This window comes from Bombus pyrosoma, linkage group LG3 (assembly GCF_014825855.1).
Source record: "Bombus pyrosoma isolate SC7728 linkage group LG3, ASM1482585v1, whole genome shotgun sequence".
Classification (NCBI taxonomy): Eukaryota; Metazoa; Arthropoda; class Insecta; order Hymenoptera; family Apidae; genus Bombus; species Bombus pyrosoma.
The window spans coordinates 5,938,830-5,957,952 of NC_057772.1; the positions used below are offsets into that span (position 1 = coordinate 5,938,830).

Sequence of the window (19,123 nt, forward strand, 5' to 3'; positions counted from 1 at the left end):
ACCTCAATCGAATAAATGAAATATCAAAAATCTGAATATAGAAACAAAATTGGTCGTTATTTCTCTCATTATGAGTTCTCTTGATTTCGTTCCTGTTTCAGTTTCTAGGTTCTTCATTCTCCATTTCTTCGTCGCTACGCAGTGGCGAAGTTGGACGGAACTCGTTATCGGATAGAACGGCCGATTACCGCCTCGTCTCGAGTTCGTCCTCGACTTTTAACGCGATTATACGTTGCTGAAACGCTAAATTGCACAGCGCAACGAGAGTTAACGCCTACGAAAACTGCAAATTCGTACAACGTACCCATGAACAGATAAACGAGCTTACGAAAGATAAAAATGTATTAGGTTCGCGCATGCTGGATGTCGTTTCTTGCAATAAAATTTTAATCATGCTAATCTTGGATTATAAAAAATGCTAACGAATAAATTCTGTGAACGGTCGCCAAATGATAGCCGTTATTTACAACTGGAATTCTATATAATTGAATAGAAATCTTGGATAAAAGCCTGTACACCATTTTCTTCAAAGTTGAATTAAAGTGTAGATTCTACAATCCTAGTCAATCGCTTTAGTACAGATAAATTGCGAGTATTTCGTTAGAGGGCGATGTAACGATGAACACAAGAAGCACGTTAAAAGCTTGAAACTTACGGGGCAACCTAAAAATCATTTTTTTATAAAACGTACTAAATGTGCCTTAAACCCTTATTCGAGGTTTCCATTCAATTGTCTACTCAGAAAAATTGGAAAGGAACAAACTTTCGCAATAATTTAGTAATATCGCGACAACTTCCGCTCGAATAAAAAATTCCGTTAATATCGGAAAACAATCGTTAAACGTTACGCACGACATTTAATCGATAAAATCACTTAACGGAACAAAGATCTGCACCGCTAAAAAATTCTTGTGTGGAAGGTAACAGACGGTACGTGGTGGCATTTGTATCGAAACGTATATTGATGGAAACGTGTTACTAGCTGTTCGAGAGCGAAATAGCAAGAGCTCAAGGAATCAATCGAGCCTGAATATTTGAAGCATTCAGAATCTGTAAATAGTCAAAATTGCACTAGCTGTTCAAATAAACTATCTTCTCCAAAATCATTCAAGCAACACCCGATTCCCTAAGCGTCTAACATCGTAAAAATGCGCATACCTTGGATAAATTTACTGCAACGCTGATGCTATAAACTTTGGATTACGCTCGCTTTTCGGGAAAATCTGCTCTTCCGAAAATTCACCGACACGCTCAAACCGAAAGTAATAGCTGTGAGTTACGAGACCACTCCGAAGCAGTGGCTTAAAGTTAAAAATAAATTTAACTTCAACTAAAATGAAATTTTTGTCAACTAAAAAGAATAGAGAAGGAGAGAGATAGAGAGAGGATATAACTTGTAAATTATCCACTAACCGCTGGTTATCTTTCAAGATTTTGTAGTCTAAAATTCACGGTCAGTCATAAAAATCTGTGCTTGCGGTACCGCGTGATTGTCCAATACTGTTAGTTGAAAATTATATGTAAGTAATCAAGTGCAATTAATTATTATTGAACTATTATATTATTGAATTATTATAGAACTTTTCTCATCGTCCACCTTCGTGAAATCATTCAAATTGTCCAACTGCAGAGATTCTATTTTAAATTCTATCCGAATCCTATACGACGACCCCTTTAAACTTGCCTCTACATCGACAGACGGATACAAGTAAAACTAATTGTTTCCGTATTATCTTGAAATTACGTTCAGGATAATAAACGCTCCCAAATTTTCATCGAGTATCATTCAGGATGCTGGAACGCAGAATAATTTACATCAACCATAGACATTCTACCGGGATAAGAGTATACTACCTACAATATTGCAAACTGGAATGTCTGATGCCGTTGCGTTGTTTCGTAATTCGCGCATAAAAGTAACAGCAGCCGTTACAGTACAAACAACATCGTAGAACATTCTACGGTATATTGTCTTTTGCCTAAGCAGCATAACGCTAAACGCTCGATTATCATAACAATTGTTCCCGTACCGCGATACCGTAATTTATGGAAGCAAAAAGCGAATCACGATTATTAGCAGGCTAAAAAAGCCGCGCGACAATCCGGGGTTGTGCTATTTTAAATGGGCTTGCTCTTGATTTCTCGCATAACCGAGCAGAGGAAAGAGAGAAAAAAAAGGATCGAACTACACTTCGTTTCGTTAAAAATGTAATGAAGCTACTCGGAGGCTACGATAAAAATTTAAATACGAAGAGAAAAGCGTGTAAGAGTGGGCCAGATTAGTGATCACTCTGGCACTTTATCTCGTAAAAGGGGAGAAGGAAAATTGACGAAGGAAAAGAGAAGTTTACGAAGAACCGGAAAGGTTGAACCAATCGCTCACCTGTTCTAGCAATCGCACACCTGTAAACGTAGCCACTACTGCTAAACCAATCGTCTCGTACGAATCGTTGTTTGGCCAGTTTACGAGCCCTTGCACTCCACGGGTATCGATTACCGATCGCCTCGGCTACCGTTTTCTTCTAATTCTAAAAAATGGACCAGAGACTTTCCGCAAGCTCCAGTGAAAGGTCTGAACTCGTGTGAGAGAATCCTCGATACTGAAAAGAGAATCAACTTTTCGGAAGAATACTCCAGAACTTTCTCGCTCGAAATTCTCGAAAGGTAGGTCGATTTGGCTCGGTTACTCCATAATTAGCCGATCTGCCGTATTATTTTACGAACTAGCTAACGATGAACAGAAATTATCGGCTTTTAGAATGTTTGAACATTTCTGTATGCTCTTTTCTGTCTCGTCTTTTCAAAAATTTTCCAATCCATAAAAAGATAATATTTTTCGCCTTTGAATTCGATCGGACAACGATAAAACGGATCATAAAGAGATCTTCAACTTTTATAGCTAAAATGTATCCTATATCTACTAGTACTCGAAACCATATACCGATGATAAAGAACCTTTGAAAAGCTCTGGTTGTAAAAATCGATATAGAATAATGTAACTTTTACAACCGTTTTACTTTTAGCTATCTTGGCCGACAGAGCCAGGATTCTGCGTGTCTAGATCCTACCGCAATCTTGAAGTAGTAGGAATAGTAGGAATAAAATCCTTTGGGTGATAGAAAAATATATTACTCGCGAGAAAAGCTATATAAGAATATTGTATAAGAAATACGGAATATAATACTTTTGTAAAAAGATTAATTTTATATCGCAAGAAAAGCGATGACTATAAATGCTACTTCTAATCCTTTTAATGCTAATTTTCATCGTGAATTAGAATAATTAGGTGATGAAACAAATATTTTATCGAGTAATAACTTCTATCAAATAATAACTATATTTGAATTATTTGAGAAGTTGTATCGTATATTTTTGTCATGTTATTCAGCCAATTCATAGAAGATTGAAAGAAAACCTAAGAAGCACGGTCCTGAACAACGTAATGAAAACCAAAGGAAACCTTTATCCGACCATTTGAACGCCAATTTGCATATTCTATTGACCGTCCCGAGCTTCGCTAGTTCTGTTATTGGTGTAACTTTACCTTTCAAAGTGCTCCTAATATTACACCCCAGCTATTCGACCAACTTCTCCCTAGTCTCTTGAACGTTATACCAATAGGTGGTACGAATGTCCCTCTGCGAGTTAACGTATGCTTACATACACACCTTTGAATCTAGTGTTCTTTGCAATACTATTCGACCTCGATTATTGGAATACCATTTAACCGAATATTTAATTATTCCAACACCGTTTAATCAACAAACGTTATCGAAATTTTACCAACTAGTTATGCAATTAATTTTAATCGTTGGATTATAGTAACGAAAAATAATCCGTCGATAATGTTTAAAAATCGATCAAAACGCCCCTGAAATTAGACAAACTCTCTCTACACGAACGAATGTACAGCAGCTCAAGCATTGGAGTACGCAGTGATTCTCAAACAGCTTATTCATACAAGTCCCAGAGAAAAATGATCTTTTCCTTCCGAAACTATTCTAATCTTTAATTTTAGATTGTGCAATCAATCAAAAATTTTTCGTACTATTAAGCAATCAAGTATTTATAAAAGCACTTGCTTCTCTTCGCTTTCTACCTTGTATGTTGCACTATATTATATTAAAAACGTAAGATATAGCATTAGCATTACAAAAGTATACATCATTATATATAGTCAAGAAACAATTCTACTAAAGAGAAATTGTGTATCCTTGACCGGCTAAGTGGAAAAAATTTATAAACTGTAACATCGATTACAAGTATTTCGAACGAAGTATTATTAAGTCAGCAGTAATTTTTATAACTATCGGAGAACTGGTAATTTACTTAGGGTTTTCCGATGAGTAACTTGATCGCGATTAAATTTTAACCGCTGCAGTGCAGAGAGTTTCTGCTTCCCTTTCTCTGTACATGGCACTTTAAGGTACTGTTACAATCAAGCCAGATTCAGCTGATCCTTGCTGTACGCAAGAAATTTCAGCTTAGATTGAATCGCGTATAAATGAATGCCGTGCAATTACACAAACACAGTGTAATCAGCGGACAGTTCGGAAAGTTTAGATTGGTCATAGCTATCTCTCTGCTTAGGATTATTACGAGCATCTCTTACTTGATAAGTTAGAGAAATATCAAACCATATCGTGATTTTCAACACCTTATAAGAAACGGATTTGTCAAATGTACGCATATTTTGATGAAATTTTAGTCTCGTGCACCGTATCTTTTATTTCTGTTTTACGTTACACGTGATCCATATTCTATCTCAAACATTAAGTGAAAATCAAATACTCCATGTATATTACAAATAGCTCATTTTTATGCAAATTTATATTTTTATGGACACGATTAAAAAATTATAACGTAAATAGAGATTCACTTTACTTATTAAGAATTATACGAATTGCTTATAACAAGTACCTTACTTTGAATACTTTGCGTATTTTTGCATATTATATGCATTTTGTCCGCTTTTGCATCTTTAAATTTCACATAAATACATAAAAGTCCACAGTCTAGTTATCATATATGCCTAGTAAAAAGTACATTAACACGAAAGTCGCCCGTCGATGAATTCAAGAACAAAAAGCAATAAAATGTCCAGGAGAAAGTTACCGTCGACACGCTTCGTTGGTTACGAAAGAAAACTCAAAGACACTTCGTACATATTTCAAGAAATAGAATCTGCACAGGCACGATCCCTTCTAATATTTTTCATAGCAAATTTTAATAACGACACAGATTCGCTATTAAGAAACTCGTTATATCGATTCGTTGATATCATAAATGAGTTGGGATAAGCGATAAAAGAAAATACCAAAAAAAAAAATAAGATGAATAAGATAAAATAGAATTTATTATTTATGAACATTCAAATGTCTAAACACACACATTATTACACACTAAACGAGGATGACGTGATTTAAAGATGATATCGAGATCCCGATGCGGGACATATGAGTTTAGAAAATATTTTATGGTTTCTTGTCATCATCCTTGTACCAATCCTCGCTGTAAAATGGTATAATTGTTTAATTAATCTTGCTTTCTGATGGTTTAAATATTTTACTGCTGTATTTACACATATCTTTTTAAAAAGTATTATTATTAAATCATACGTACCAGCCGGGAACATTTTCAGGTGCGTCGCATCTTTGCTGTTCCTCGTTATAAACAGTTCCGTCGCTACAACCTTGTTCACGTGGTGTTACCCCGTTCAGACAGACATAAAACTTCTGACAGTCATCTGGATGAGCAAACTTAGGATGATCGACAACCATTCCTCTGGTATCGACCTGACTTTCTTTCGGACATTCGAAACCGTCTTTCAACTTCTTGTCTACTACTCCACATCCCTGTAGAGGTGAAATTTAACATTATCAACATCAAGACTAAAAGAAGAAATATATTATACACGTAAAATATAGCACAACGTTTACCTCTCGTCCAGCGCTGTCAGGCCATACACACGTGCCGCTATATTCGTCGAAATGCAATCCAGTGGTACAGGTAATTTCGATCGCTTCGCCATCGATGCAATTGTAGAAGATGTTACAAACAGATGGGTCTGGATGAGCAAAGAAACCATTCCTTCGTGGACACTTCTTGGTCGGTTGAGGTGGTTCTGTAGATATAGAAAAAATATAACGAGAATTAAAAGCACTTTCATTACTTGTCGTCATAGTATCCTGTATGTCAAGGACATCAACCGCAAAAGCCAATGACACGCGTAACATGTCGTACTTGGACAGTTCAATTTTATTCCGACAAGTGTGTTTCCAACACTTGATACAAGCATTTATTACAAAAATATGGAAAATAATCAAATTCTCAAGGACTAGATCTTATTTAATATCGTCCAACGAATACAATTTATGATGATCTTACGTAGTTCCAGACGATCTCCACAATCAACGTTGAATACGTGATCGCATTTGTTCACTTTACGATTGAGAGGATCGAAAACCAATCCATCTGGACAAACCTTCTCCGTGGCGACGCCATCGATACATTCGTAGTATTTGTCGCACTGCTTTGAATCCTCATACTGGCCGTCTTTGCTCGGGCAGTTGAATGCACCGTCTGTAACAAGTTTCACATAAATGAAAGTTTACTCTCTTTATATATATGTATATATGCGGTAATGAAATTTTCTCCAGTTCTTTTCGCGTGTAACGTTTATTCGAGAAACAACCATTTGTTAGCCGTTTGTGCATATATTCGCAAATTTTCAACGCCGAGGTTGGAATATTTTTCAGCTTTTCTTGACAGTGGAATTTTTACTACAGTGAAAATAAAGTTTAATACCACATTATTCAATCGAACAATAATCTAAATGGAATATTTTATCACGCGATACGACTGGGAATTCACGTAGGTGAAAATATCGATGAAAATTCTCAAGTGAAAATAAAGTTTAATTTTAGATTATTTTTGTTAGATGATCGATTAACATTCGCGGCTATTAAAAATCACATAGTGGAGCGATAAATCAAAGAATAATCTAAATGGAATATTTTATCAGACGGCAGGGCTGGGAATTCACGTAGGTGAAAATGTCGATGGAGTAGCATTCTCGGGGGACTCGTTTTCACTTTGTAAAAATCTGGAATACAAAGAGAGAAAGAAACTGGAACAAATTTCTTAAATTTCTCCACGTTACTTGCGGCATTTACTTTGTAAGATATACCGGAAATCAATGCCACGCTTCAAGAGGCATATAAAGTAGCTTGGCGAGAAGTGCTGTAGCATACGCGAGTTAGTCGAACCAGCCTAACTTCTCTTTCTGTCCCATGAATCTTAAATTCGATCGGCATTATTTTATTTCTTTACGTAATTTATCGGTTTTACATATGTATAGAGACGATAACCACTGCAGATACTTATGCAACTCAGCGAGCAACAGATCTGACATTTACGCTTTAGAAAGTTTAGTTCGACTGTCTTTTACGCGCTCTCCAGGCGAAATGAATACCTTTGGAACGTACTAGAGACACGGATAATTTTTCTCCTCAGGATGGGCGACGAGTTTCAGACGTTTAAATAGTTATGAAATTTTACCGGTTTTACGCGATGATTACGATACCGGAAATTCAGTAGTATTTTAGAAGCTGCGGCAAACCGTGCCGAGAAATTAAGAGAAAGTCTGAGATCTGTTTCAGTGAAACCATTCTTTTCCTTCTCGGTAATTAGCATGTACTCTTTTTGCTTCTGGTTGAAAACGTGCAAAGTAAATTCGAGAAATTTCATGTTTGCTTGAATTACTTTTTGCGATGTTAATTTATAATTTAGAAATATACGATTAAAAAATATTAATTTCTTCCATTTGTATAAATAAACCGTATGATATTGTATTTGGTATAAAAACGACACGCTCGAACGAAAGTATTTTATTATTACAATTAATAAAAGTACCTACCATTATTATTCGAAATACAGGATCTCAATACTTAATTTAAATATTTGTGTAATTAATCGTCAAGTATAATATTCTTTAATATATACTTTAACAGCGGAGAGAAATATTTCCGTACAATTTCATTGTTTTAAGTATGTACGCCGTTTCAAATTTTGCATATAAAATTATTAAAATACGATACTTACGTGTTACGGCAATCACAGCCAATATCGTTACAAAAGACTCTTTGATCATATTTATCCGTTATTTTCTCGACTTTGATGGAAGCCAATCGCGCGATCTAGCAAAGATTATTCCAAACACTGGTCACTAAAGTATGGTAATCTGTATTTTTTGGTCTTCCTTCGAAATGGTGTCTCCGTCGCGAAACACTGCAGCTCTTCGGCAACTCACCACGGTGTATACCCTGTTAGTCCCCACTACGTGCAATACTTCGTCCCCACTTTCGTTTCGTTTTCATAGATGGATAACCGTCTAGAATCAAGATTGATCGGAGGGACCACGCGCTTTTACCCTTCTTTCCCTCTTCCAGATACCGTCACCGCTGTTCATCTTCTTCCTCTCTTCTGTGCCGTACTCTCACTTCGACGTCCTTCGCCAGCGTTTGCGGAAAAATTAACATTACAGCGATCTTTACAAATGATCATCGCGTTCCTGGAATGTTTCGAAATCCATGTAACTATAATGCTATCGCTAGTTTGCTTTTCGTTAACTTTGATTCGCCTTTACTATATCTGGTTCAAGTAATTTAAAATAAATCTATACATATATGTATTATGTTATAAATTTAGGTGGATGGTAAGCGAACATTGAATCTTGTTAGACAATGTTTGATCTTATTATATCATTCGATTTACGATGTTAATTTCCTCTTCAGGAGATCGGTTACGCTACATCTTTCACTCTCTCCTCTTATGTTTCTTGCCTCTTTCGCTCCATTTCTTTCATTGATGTACTGCGTGTTTTACCCAATTGATAATTCTGATCGTCTTCTACGTCTCGTCGATCCTAGTATGAAATTTACCAAAACTAATTTTATAAAATATCGTAGAATAAAATAATTTTTGTTTATTGGTATAATTTGAAAGTAACGATAATATTATAGATGGAATAAGATAGTTTGACATGCGACTAACATTGTTCCAAAGTGTTACATAAAATTTCTTCGAATCGATTATTGCGAAAGCGACACTAAATTTAATTTATCACGAAAGCATCACACGTTGACGCACTGATCGATCGAGCAGATTTCGGAAACGTTTGCCGTGAAATGCGAAGAACTTTCAGACGATCACTTTCACTGCTCACGGAAATTTACACGCGATTTGAATTCACTAAAGAAAAAGTGACAATACTCACACCGATAAATACTAATAGCTTGAAAGACTAATTTGTTTGTAAAAAGTATTGTAAAATTTTCGATATGTACCCGATAATAAAGAATCTAATAAACGTACTCTGATATAATTATATACGATGATTTTATACAAAATCTTAAACAAAGCACCAGAAACCGTATAGAAAGAATATTTGCATTTGAAAATATCCGTTCTCTGAAGTTTCGCGTTTTAATTTCTATGATGCTATCGAGAAGTTTCGACGAATATAAATAAAAGTAAAAACTTTCACTCTCGAGTTCGTGTGACAATTTCGTTATATACGTACAACTATATATTAACAGTAACAGAATTACGCAATTGTATGTATGGTAATTAGAAAATAATTTCGTTCCAATGTTATGAAAAAGAGAGACGTATTAAAAGTGTTTTATTTTCCATGATATATTTAATAAGTCAGTGAACATTAAAATCTACAGATGAACTTAATCTTAAATCTACGTCGGTGGTTTGGCGCCTTTTCTCCTGCTATGTCCACCAGAAGGTTTTGGTTTCGGTGGTGGATTTTCCAAAGCGTCCAATTCCTCGTCGGTCAATTGACCTTTGTACCAGTCTTTGCTAAAATTCCGCAGAAACATCTGATTATTATCTTCGTCAGAAAGTAAAACACGAAACGAATACCGAATTTTTGACAATTATTATTTATCCTTGGCAAATAATCCACATTGAACGTGGTCTATCTTACTCGAACTTACCATTCGGGTATTTTCCTCGCCCAATCACATTTTCCAGTGCGTTCGTCGAAAGCTTGACCCAATTTACAACCGCTCCTCCTAGGTATCTCTCCATTCACGCACACGTAAAAATATTGACAATCCTCCGTGTCAGGATATCGAGGGTGCGTAGCGGCAACAGACTCGTCTACTTTTGGGCACGTGAAATTAAATAATTCCCTGGAACCGCAGCCTTTTTTCTGCGCCTCGTCGGGCCAATTGCAAATACCCGTTTTCTCGGAGAAGACCAGACCCTCTGGACACGTGATCATATTATACTTTCCTTCCACACAGTAGTAGAACGTATTGCATATTCTAGGATCTTCGTGAGCGAAATAGCCGTGCATTCTTGGGCAATGTGGAGAGGGTTGTGGTTTCTCTGTAATTGAATTTATTTACGGTTAGCAGGGAAATAATTTAGAGCACGTTGTAATACAATTCGATACTCACGTAATTTTGGCCTCTTGGTGCAATCGATTCCGAATGGCAGGTCGCATTTTTCGTGTTGAGGGCTAAAGTCGTTGAACACAAGACCATCGGGACATAGTTTCTCGATGACTTTGCCATCCCGGCAGTCGTAATATTTGTCGCATTGTTCCGCATCAGGAAAATAACCGTTAGGTTCGGGACATTGATCCGAAAGTTCTTCTTCGTCCTCCTCGTACTCTTCCTCGTCTTCCGTAGGTTGCTGTTTCTTCTGCAACGCTGGCAAAGCCACTTTCCTACGATTCTGCTCGAGTGCCTCTTGCTTCCTCGTTAAAGCGGTGACAACACCTAAAAAATGTCCGATTGTTACGATATTTACGAATGTTTTTTTCTAACGCGTTAGCAAAACCCTTGGCTGCAATTTATTCAACGTTATTCTTTGATATTTCCTTGCTTTGATTTGTAAAAAATTACATTTTTTTTTTCTACGTCTTTGCTCTGAAGAAAATGCATATTTGACCTTGGTTTAGAAATAAATTTCATTTCAACTCTTTCTATGCGAAAAGGTGAACCTATACAATGCGGATGCATTCACGTCGATAGCCAGGAATAACGAATGAATTTGAATAAAATAAGAAAGAAAATAAAAACGGTGAATGGCGAGAGAGGGTCGACTGGTCGGAGTGTTTTCAAGGCAAGACGCGACGTCTTGCGTCCCTGAATAAACGCCGGTTTGTACGTAAACGCCGGTCGACCTCGCGAACGGAAGAAAGCGAGAAAGTAGCTGGTCCTCGTGTGTGTCTGCTCGGCCACAACTTAAATGTCGTTTAATCGCTCAGACCTGTTAACTTTCCAACACTCTATATAGGCTTCGATACGTTTTGAAGATGATAATTTTAGCCGTGCGAGCTTAAATTTATCGTAGAACTATAGCAGACCGTGTCGAGAAAATGTATCTGCCAATTAATCGCATTGATTGGATTGTATTTATGTAGAGTAGGTAATTCAAAGAGATGTTTAAATAATTTCACCATGAGTTAGTTTACTTTAAGGAGATTAACGACATTAGAAAAGTCACTTTATAGAGAAAAATTGAAAATTCTAGCTGGTGGATACTTTTATTACTGAGAAGACAACTCTATTAAATATCGACTAACCACTAATTAAATTTCGACATCACGCGCCACCGTAATTATCAAAGTAACCCAAGTCGAGAATCTAAAAAGGACGAATCTGTTTCTTACCTTCCGTTGTGTCTATCTACGTTACAATAATATGAAATTCTCTTTACAAAGTAGTAGAAATCGAACCTTTGGATTGAGCTGGTTGTTGCGATATCGAATCAATTCAATTCATGCGTCAAACGCAACACTTTAAATATCTCGAAACGAAAAATATACGACACAGGCCACTTTCATAATCACCGACGTACGTGTGACGCACTAGTTGCTTTCCACAGCTTCGGCGTTGCACATATGCGACGCATTCTAAAATCCGCCCGAATTGCCTACTTATCATTTTCTATTATTATATATGCATACGAATATATGTCATATTGTGTAACATGTCGAAAATTTGAAACTCTGCCTGTGACCAACGACTTTTTCCTTAAACGGCGGTAGCGAAAGGATTAAATAAGATTTTCGTTCGATTTGTTCGTCAAATTGCGAACCAGCACGTGGTCTAGAGAAATGGAACTTTCTATAAGAAGCTGAAGCGAACTGATTTCTTAACAACAAACGATGTTGTAAGTTGTTTCGTGGATAGATAAGAGTCGTGTATCTACATATGTAGGACGTATAAATCAAATTATGAATGAATCAGATTATTCAACCAATATGCATGTAAATTAAGGCTACAATTTCCATATTGCGCGTCTATCTCTATACGCGATCAGATGTAAATTATTAAGAATCTCTACAGAATAGAATTGATACTATGGCAAACTTATTCTAGCAACTAGTAGAAACTATAGTAAGAGCCGAAGCAATAATTAAATCCACGTCCCTACTTTGTAAGAAGTAAAACAATACCTCGGATAAAGGTCACTAGTCAAACTGGCTGTTATTTTAACAATTGTTCTCACGGTGTCTTTCTATCTTACAGTGAAATTCTTTAAAATTCAAGTATTTAGCAAGTTTGAAACAATTTGTCTATTAACTATTGATTTCTGCTATGGAATACGAAATATTCACGTAGTTACGTTTACAAAACTAGAAAGTTTAAACGAGTGGAAACGCAGTTACACACTTAATAAGGATTGAAACGTTGCTTTTATAAAATTACTCACCGAGACAAATTAGGAGACACAACACCTCCGTCTTCATCCTGACGGAGGACGTGAATATTCGAAAAAAAATATAATCTTTTCGTTACGTCAGAATCAAGTCACGGTTCTTCGAACGTGAAGGAATTGATGACTAGAGACTACTGGGTCGCATCGAGAGGGTCCCAGGGCCTTATATGCATCCCCCACTTTTCCATTCACGAGGTTACAACATTCGATGACCGCGTAGAACCAAAGGAGAACCATAGCTCTTCTGCATACTCGTGTCGATCCAACACTCCGTTAAAGCTACATTGACTTAGCCGTACATTAAACAAAATAACCAATGTTTCAAGCATTTTTAGATATAAAATGTTTAATATGATTGGAATTTCATTAACACAGAATCAAGAACTTTAATGGTCTTCTGTATCCGGGATATTCTCTTCTATTAATTGCCTTTTTTTTATCTTATATCGTTTATGTTTATCATTAAATGCTTCTTTAAAGTGTTCTGTCATACGATTAGAATTTATGGTAGATTGAATTATGTTGTATCCATTTGCGTAGATTTAATAACAGGTTTCGCGATCCCACCATCCTGCAGGATTTCTTCTGATCCAAAGCTTTCTAAGTTCGTCGTAAACCAGAATAATCACCGCATACGGTACACCTGGTAGCCACCACTCAAAGATCAATGGATAAGTTCTGAGAATTTCTTTCATATAAGGGACATAACAAACGACGCAGGCTACCGTTATCTCGAAAACAATCCCAAAATTAAGTACCCAATTGTCCATGCCTTGATGAAAGAGAGAGACACGACGAGTTTTGCAGATCATCACGTCAGCAATTTGAACAATCACTATACTGACAAAGAAAGCGGTATGGCAAGTATATTCGAGTATCTTGCGCTGCTCGTACGTCCATTCTTGACCGTAACAATCTTGCAAGTCGTTTACGACGATACTGTCCCACGACGATCGTAAATCCAGTAATCTATAAGGTAGAAAACCATGTTCCGCCATAACTACGAAATATGTGACGAAACCAGCACAAGCTTCGATTATGCCGATCTGTCCGTAAGACAGGAAAAGTAACCGATGACTGACGAGATGATCTTTCAGTGGAATTCTGGGTTTCCTACAATTTCGAATTAATTTAATTTATAGCTTGAAAAAAGAAATTATAACTTAAGATTGCTAATATAATTATTATAGATAGATATAGAGATAGATTGATGTTTTGAGCAAAATTATCGGTACCTAAGGATAATGTTGGATTCAGATTTCTCGTAAGCCAATGAAACGGCTGGCCACATGTCCGTGCCAAGATCTATGCACAATATACAAATCACGCCTACAGGCAAAGGAATGCCAAGTACAATGAATGCCAAAAAGGGTGTTATCTCTGGAATGTTACTAGCTAGAGTATACGCGATACTCGATTTCAAGTTGTCGAATACTCTTCGTCCTTCTTCGATCCCGGCAACTATAGAGGCAAAATCGTCGTTTAATAGAATCAAGTCTGCAACTTCTTTACTCACGTCCGACCCTATCGATGAAACACGCGTTAAAACACATGTCACTTAAGTAACATCATCGAAGATTAATAGGATCAGATAATTAAATATTCCTGTCTCGTTGATTTCTCTTGGATTTAATCCCGCTATGTTCCCTCGGCCATTTTCGAACCAATTATACATATTCTTCTAAAGTTGAAAAATATTTGAACAAGATATGAGAAAAGTCTTATTCTTATCTTTGATTTCAATTTTATGATAAACATTTACTTAAAACATTACAAATCCGTTTTATAAGAACGGAAATCCGAAATGTAGAAACTCGAGGGCCGTAGCAAGGTTAATAATTATTAAAAACGAAACAGTAAAGTACCAGCAATGCCCATAGCGATGCCGATATCGGCCTTTTTCAATGCCGGTGTGTCATTGACTCCATCACCGGTAACAGCGGTGATCAGATGAAGTCGTTGACAGCTCTCTACGATCTGAAGCTTTTGCACGGGAGATGTTCTAGCGAAAACAATCTCAGGGTATTGTCTTATGATACGGTCGAGTTCTTCCGAGTCTAAGTCTCGCAACTCCACTCCCGTCACCACGATCGAATGTTTCTTTTCATTGTGATCGTTGTGCAAAAAATCATCGGTGATGATGCCGACATACTTAGCGATTGCTCTCGCTGTATCAGGGTGATCGCCAGTTACCATGATCACCTTGATTCCGGCGCAACGACATTTGTACACTGCGTCTGGCACTGCTGGCCTCGGCGGATCCATCATTGATATTAACCCGATCTAATAATAACGTAGAATATCGACTTACTTGCATAAATTCGTGTATATTTTATTTTAATAAAGATAAAAATATAACGCAAGAGTTATTTCAATAAATGAATCGCCATATAAAAAAAAAGGGAAATAATAATAACGAAGCAATAGCTAGAAAGACCTATTGAAGAAACGAATTGTCTTTTTAACGGATATTAATTGAAACTTTAAGAAACTATATATGCGTATGTATGCGCGTGATAGATGTTAATATAATAAGGTCTTATTTCGTATAAACAGAAGATTACTAGTCTCAAGTTTTGAAGAGGAAAATTCGGAGGATCCTCTCTGAAGACGTAATTCGATGGGAAAGAAGATACAGGCAGATCGAGATCAGCAAAACCAAGTACACGTTCACCATTATTTGCTAGAATATAACAAGATTCCGTATAAGCTTTTTTGATTTCATCATTCAGTTTCCTTGTTTCGTTATCGAACGCTACGGTCGAGCATCGCTCTAGAACTCTTTCTGGTGCACCCTTTAAAAAAACAACGTATTTCTTCCCACACATATAAACGTTGGCTTGAAATTTATCCGTCGAATTAAACGGTATTTCGGACACCTAAATTAACAAAGATAGGTTCGTTAGATCGTTGGATGATCGACTCCGTAAACGATCATACTTTGACACCTTTACGCAAGTTCTTCTATATGCTTCTGCGCCTCCTTTCACGAGAACTTCCATACATTTTAATAAGGCAGCGTCAGAAGCATCCCCCAAAATTTTCCTTTCTCTCAACGGCGGTGCGGGCATATTTTTAGATAAAGGCTCCCATTCAGCCCGATTACAAAGACTAGCCACCCTGGCTAAGTTATGAAATCCTGTGTTTTTAATATATTTTCTCCACGTGTCAGAAGCCATTACCTCTTGCAATTCACCGTTGTACCACATGTGTCGGACCTGAAAGGTAGATAACGAAGTTATTTTTGTGATCATTAGTTTCACGATATTACAACGCGAGAACGCTGTAAAACTAAAAAAAAGAAAAGAAAGAAAAAGAAAGAAAGAAAGAAAGCTGGCGCTAATATTTAAATAGGAACAGTATCCTTTTTATAATTTTGTCATTATTTCCTTTCTTTCTACTTTCTTCAAATTATCGCCTATTACATATTATACAGTCCGCCGTAATAAATCACATTCCACAGCTTGTAGAAATAGAGAAATAGAATTCTTAAACGAAGAGAATTCTACCAATGACACAGCACGCTTACGGTCATTTTATTTTGAGTGAGCGTTCCCGTTTTGTCACTGCAAATAACAGCGGTGCATCCTAATGTCTCGATAGCTTCGAGATGCTTCACCAGGCAATTTTTGCTTGCCATTCTGTTCGCTGTTAAAGTGAGGCTAACGGTCATAGTGGCTGCCAATCCCTCCGGCACGTTCGCAACTATTATACCGATTAGAAACGCTATCGAATTGATCCAAGTATAGCCCATTGCCGTGGACAAGGTAAAGAACAGAATTCCGAGGAATATAGCCCAGCACGATATTATTTTCATAAATCGATGAAGTTCGCGTGAAAGGGGCGTGGGTCTTGATGCCAATTTCGAAGTTAGTTTAGCAACTCTACCCATCACGGTATTGTCACCGCGAGCAACCACGACTCCTTTTCCGCTGCCTGTTGTACATTAACGAAGCTTAACTTTACGAAACGATACGGGAAGCCTTGAGAAACCATAGGAAATTCTTGAGAAATTAATACGCGGCAACTCGTTTCGTCATACGTTACCTTCCACTATATCAGTTGAGAAGAAAACCATATTCTTTGCCTCCATCAGATTATTCGTTGGATGAACATTGGCTGTTCTTAAAAGCGGGATAGATTCTCCGGTAATCGAAGCATTGTCGATCTTAAGACCTTAGTGGAACGTATATATTTCTTCAAAATGCTCAGGCAGTTAATGAAACCGACTTGTAATGAATTAAATATCATGAAATAACTGCGAAACGATATATATATATATATATATATATATATACGAATTTAATATATTTGAAGCTGATGGCGTTACCTTTGAGAATAAACGAAATGATCGGACGAATAAAACAGCACCAACGCTGTAAACAGTGGCTACAAAAAGCATTGCAATACTATTGTACCACAGAGCATTGACATATCAATTAATTAGATGCGAGTATATTAAATTTCATATCATTTAGCAGTACCTTCGTGCGAGTACAGTAATTTGATATTGTGAAAATAAAAAAGAGAAGAATAAACATAATTCGTCGAATTTAAATAATCTAGTATGTAGACAAATATTTTACGCTTCTTTAGATTGTATTTATAACAAAATCGACAAGATATCTCGAGCGTCGACGAAGAGAAAGGCGAGGACTTTTTTGTTGGGAAATAAGAAAGTTACGGTTGCAACTGCAGCGATACGAATTTACCTTGACATTCCAGGATCCTAATGTCAGCGGGTACTCGGTCACCGGTTTCCAAAAGGACAATGTCCCCGACAACTAATTCGGCTACGGGCAATACCTTTTTTTCGCCGTCCCTCAGCACCTTCGTCTTTTGCGGCAGCATCTGCTGGAACGACTCTATAATTCGAGAACTCTTCGACTCCTGATAATGGCTGAACATCGCCGTAACTAAGATTAAGCCAACGAGCACGATGCCAAGCCCCAAATGTTCCTTAGAAGCTTCGCCGTAAGTGCCATACTCCAGAAGATAATTGCAAAAACATAATACAGCACCTATCTAAACAATTTATATTTCTCTATTTAAGTAGAAGCTTCGTACGTAAAATTTGAAAAGGATCTGAAAATGTATTTAAAAGTTGCAGGATATTTAGCTACGCTTCGCAAAGATCATCAAAGTAATTGGACAGTCAATTGTTCGTTACATTAACAAGCCATAATATATAGTAGAATCATTTGTGGCACTAATCATGTGTTTAGGACTACCGTTCATGTTATACGCTAATTTTTCACTAAGTTTATGTTTGCGATAAATATCTGATACCTTCTATATAGCTGTTCGGATGAATTTCAAATTTTACTATTACAGAGAGACGATTGTCGTCTCTCATTACAGTGCCAACGAAATTTCAAAGTGTTTCACATAACACATATAATATGTATATATGCATATAACGTTGGAACAGTTTCGTGAACCACTGTATATCGTACGATATTAAAAATAAAATTCATTCTTATACCCATATCAATAAAGAAAATCCTCCGAAACATAAACGTAAGAATTTTAATGCATTAGAAATCTTTCTTGGAGGCGTGAGTTCATTTGGACCAGTCTTGTCTAAAAGATCGCATGCAACGGTTGTGGATAGGCCATGCGTCGTATTTGTCCCTAGACTTTGCAATAAATCTTCCGTTGCTCGAAGGTGAACGTCTGTTTCGATATCACGACGTAGAGATTCAAGATTGGTAACAGTACGTTGTCGTCTTCGTCTTCCAGTGTATGGTAGAATTTTCCATTTACGAAACCAATTCGTTGCAAACATTATTAGATGCAAAAATCAAAAGAAAAATATATTGCTTATAAAAACGTGAAATAACCAAAATATGTACATATTTAATATGAAAATTATATCGAGATATCGTAACACAGATTTTTTTGCAGTAACGTATAGCGCATCGATTTTACCCTGAATAAATGTTTCGATATTTTCTTGTTCATAAATGATTGGAACAAAATACTATTCAGTTTATGAAAAATTTTAATGAAATTTTAATATATGTGATGAACAAAATGTTTAGAAAGCATTTCACTAAATATAGAAAGTAAAATAGAGAAATAATTAATAATGTATCGTAGAATCGTCTATTTACAATTTATGATTTCCATTGTAATATCACAAGTATTTAAATAATTTACTTTCTCCCATTGAAAAAATATTTATCATACTTAATCTAAATACCGACTGTGTAACGAGTAAATGAGGAAACATGTTCTACTTTACCTACAGAATATTTCAGTGTCGACGAAGAGAAGATGTTGGTGGCGCTGATGTACAAAGGCCGAAGCTGTACAAATCGGAAAACTCGGAAGACGCCACGCAGAGAAAGCGAGTTTTCGGATCGCCATA

The 19,123-nt window shown here is 36.5% G+C and overlaps 3 protein-coding genes across 3 annotated transcripts; all 3 read right to left on the reverse strand.

The window, feature by feature from the left end:
* Positions 1-5,287: 5,287 nt before the first annotated feature.
* On the reverse strand, positions 5,288-8,277 carry LOC122577968 (protein obstructor-E-like). The gene is made up of 5 exons (XM_043749735.1): positions 8,104-8,277; positions 6,388-6,582; positions 5,940-6,124; positions 5,623-5,855; positions 5,288-5,511 (listed from the first exon to the last, which is right to left on the reverse strand). Exons 1-5 carry the CDS (start codon positions 8,150-8,152, stop codon positions 5,475-5,477), a joined length of 699 nt encoding a protein of 232 aa, XP_043605670.1. The 5' UTR covers positions 8,153-8,277; the 3' UTR covers positions 5,288-5,474.
* A 1,391-nt stretch (positions 8,278-9,668) lies between these two features.
* On the reverse strand, positions 9,669-12,891 carry LOC122577964 (protein obstructor-E). Its single transcript, XM_043749726.1, has 4 exons — positions 12,745-12,891; positions 10,479-10,802; positions 10,011-10,407; positions 9,669-9,873 (listed from the first exon to the last, which is right to left on the reverse strand). Exons 1-4 carry the CDS (start codon positions 12,779-12,781, stop codon positions 9,753-9,755), a joined length of 879 nt encoding a protein of 292 aa, XP_043605661.1. The 5' UTR covers positions 12,782-12,891; the 3' UTR covers positions 9,669-9,752.
* Positions 12,892-13,292: 401 nt separating this feature from the next.
* Positions 13,293-19,123, reverse strand: LOC122577956 (sodium/potassium-transporting ATPase subunit alpha-like). Its single transcript, XM_043749707.1, has 10 exons — positions 18,998-19,123; positions 18,236-18,485; positions 17,463-17,775; positions 16,798-16,926; positions 16,280-16,686; positions 15,699-15,968; positions 15,315-15,629; positions 14,616-15,033; positions 13,986-14,274; positions 13,293-13,863 (listed from the first exon to the last, which is right to left on the reverse strand). Exons 1-10 carry the CDS (start codon positions 19,120-19,122, stop codon positions 13,293-13,295), a joined length of 3,087 nt encoding a protein of 1,028 aa, XP_043605642.1. The 5' UTR covers position 19,123.

Bases quoted from the DNA above. Each gene is read 5' to 3' on its own strand.
- LOC122577968 (XM_043749735.1), bottom strand. From the start codon at position 8,152: ATGATCAAAGAGTCTTTTGTAACGATATTGGCTGTGATTGCCGTAACA. The intron at 5,856-5,939 runs GTAAACGTTGTG...TCACCTCTACAG, and splicing joins CTGACAGCGCTGGACGAGAG to GGATGTGGAGTAGTAGACAA. The intron at 5,512-5,622 runs GTACGTATGATT...ACCATTTTACAG, and splicing joins CCTGAAAATGTTCCCGGCTG to CGAGGATTGGTACAAGGATG.
- LOC122577964 (XM_043749726.1), bottom strand. From the start codon at position 12,781: ATGAAGACGGAGGTGTTGTGTCTCCTAATTTGTCTCG. The intron at 10,803-12,744 runs GTGAGTAATTTT...GACATTTTTTAG, and splicing joins GTGTCTCCTAATTTGTCTCG to GTGTTGTCACCGCTTTAACG. The intron at 9,874-10,010 runs GTAAGTTCGAGT...GCGGAATTTTAG, and splicing joins GCGAGGAAAATACCCGAATG to CAAAGACTGGTACAAAGGTC.
- LOC122577956 (XM_043749707.1), bottom strand. From the start codon at position 19,122: ATGGCGATCCGAAAACTCGCTTTCTCTGCGTGGCGTCTTCCGAGTTTT. The intron at 18,486-18,997 runs GTAAAGTAGAAC...ATACACTGGAAG, and splicing joins GACACTGAAATATTCTGTAG to ACGAAGACGACAACGTACTG. The intron at 15,630-15,698 runs GTGTCAAAGTAT...TTGTTAATTTAG, and splicing joins ATAGAAGAACTTGCGTAAAG to GTGTCCGAAATACCGTTTAA.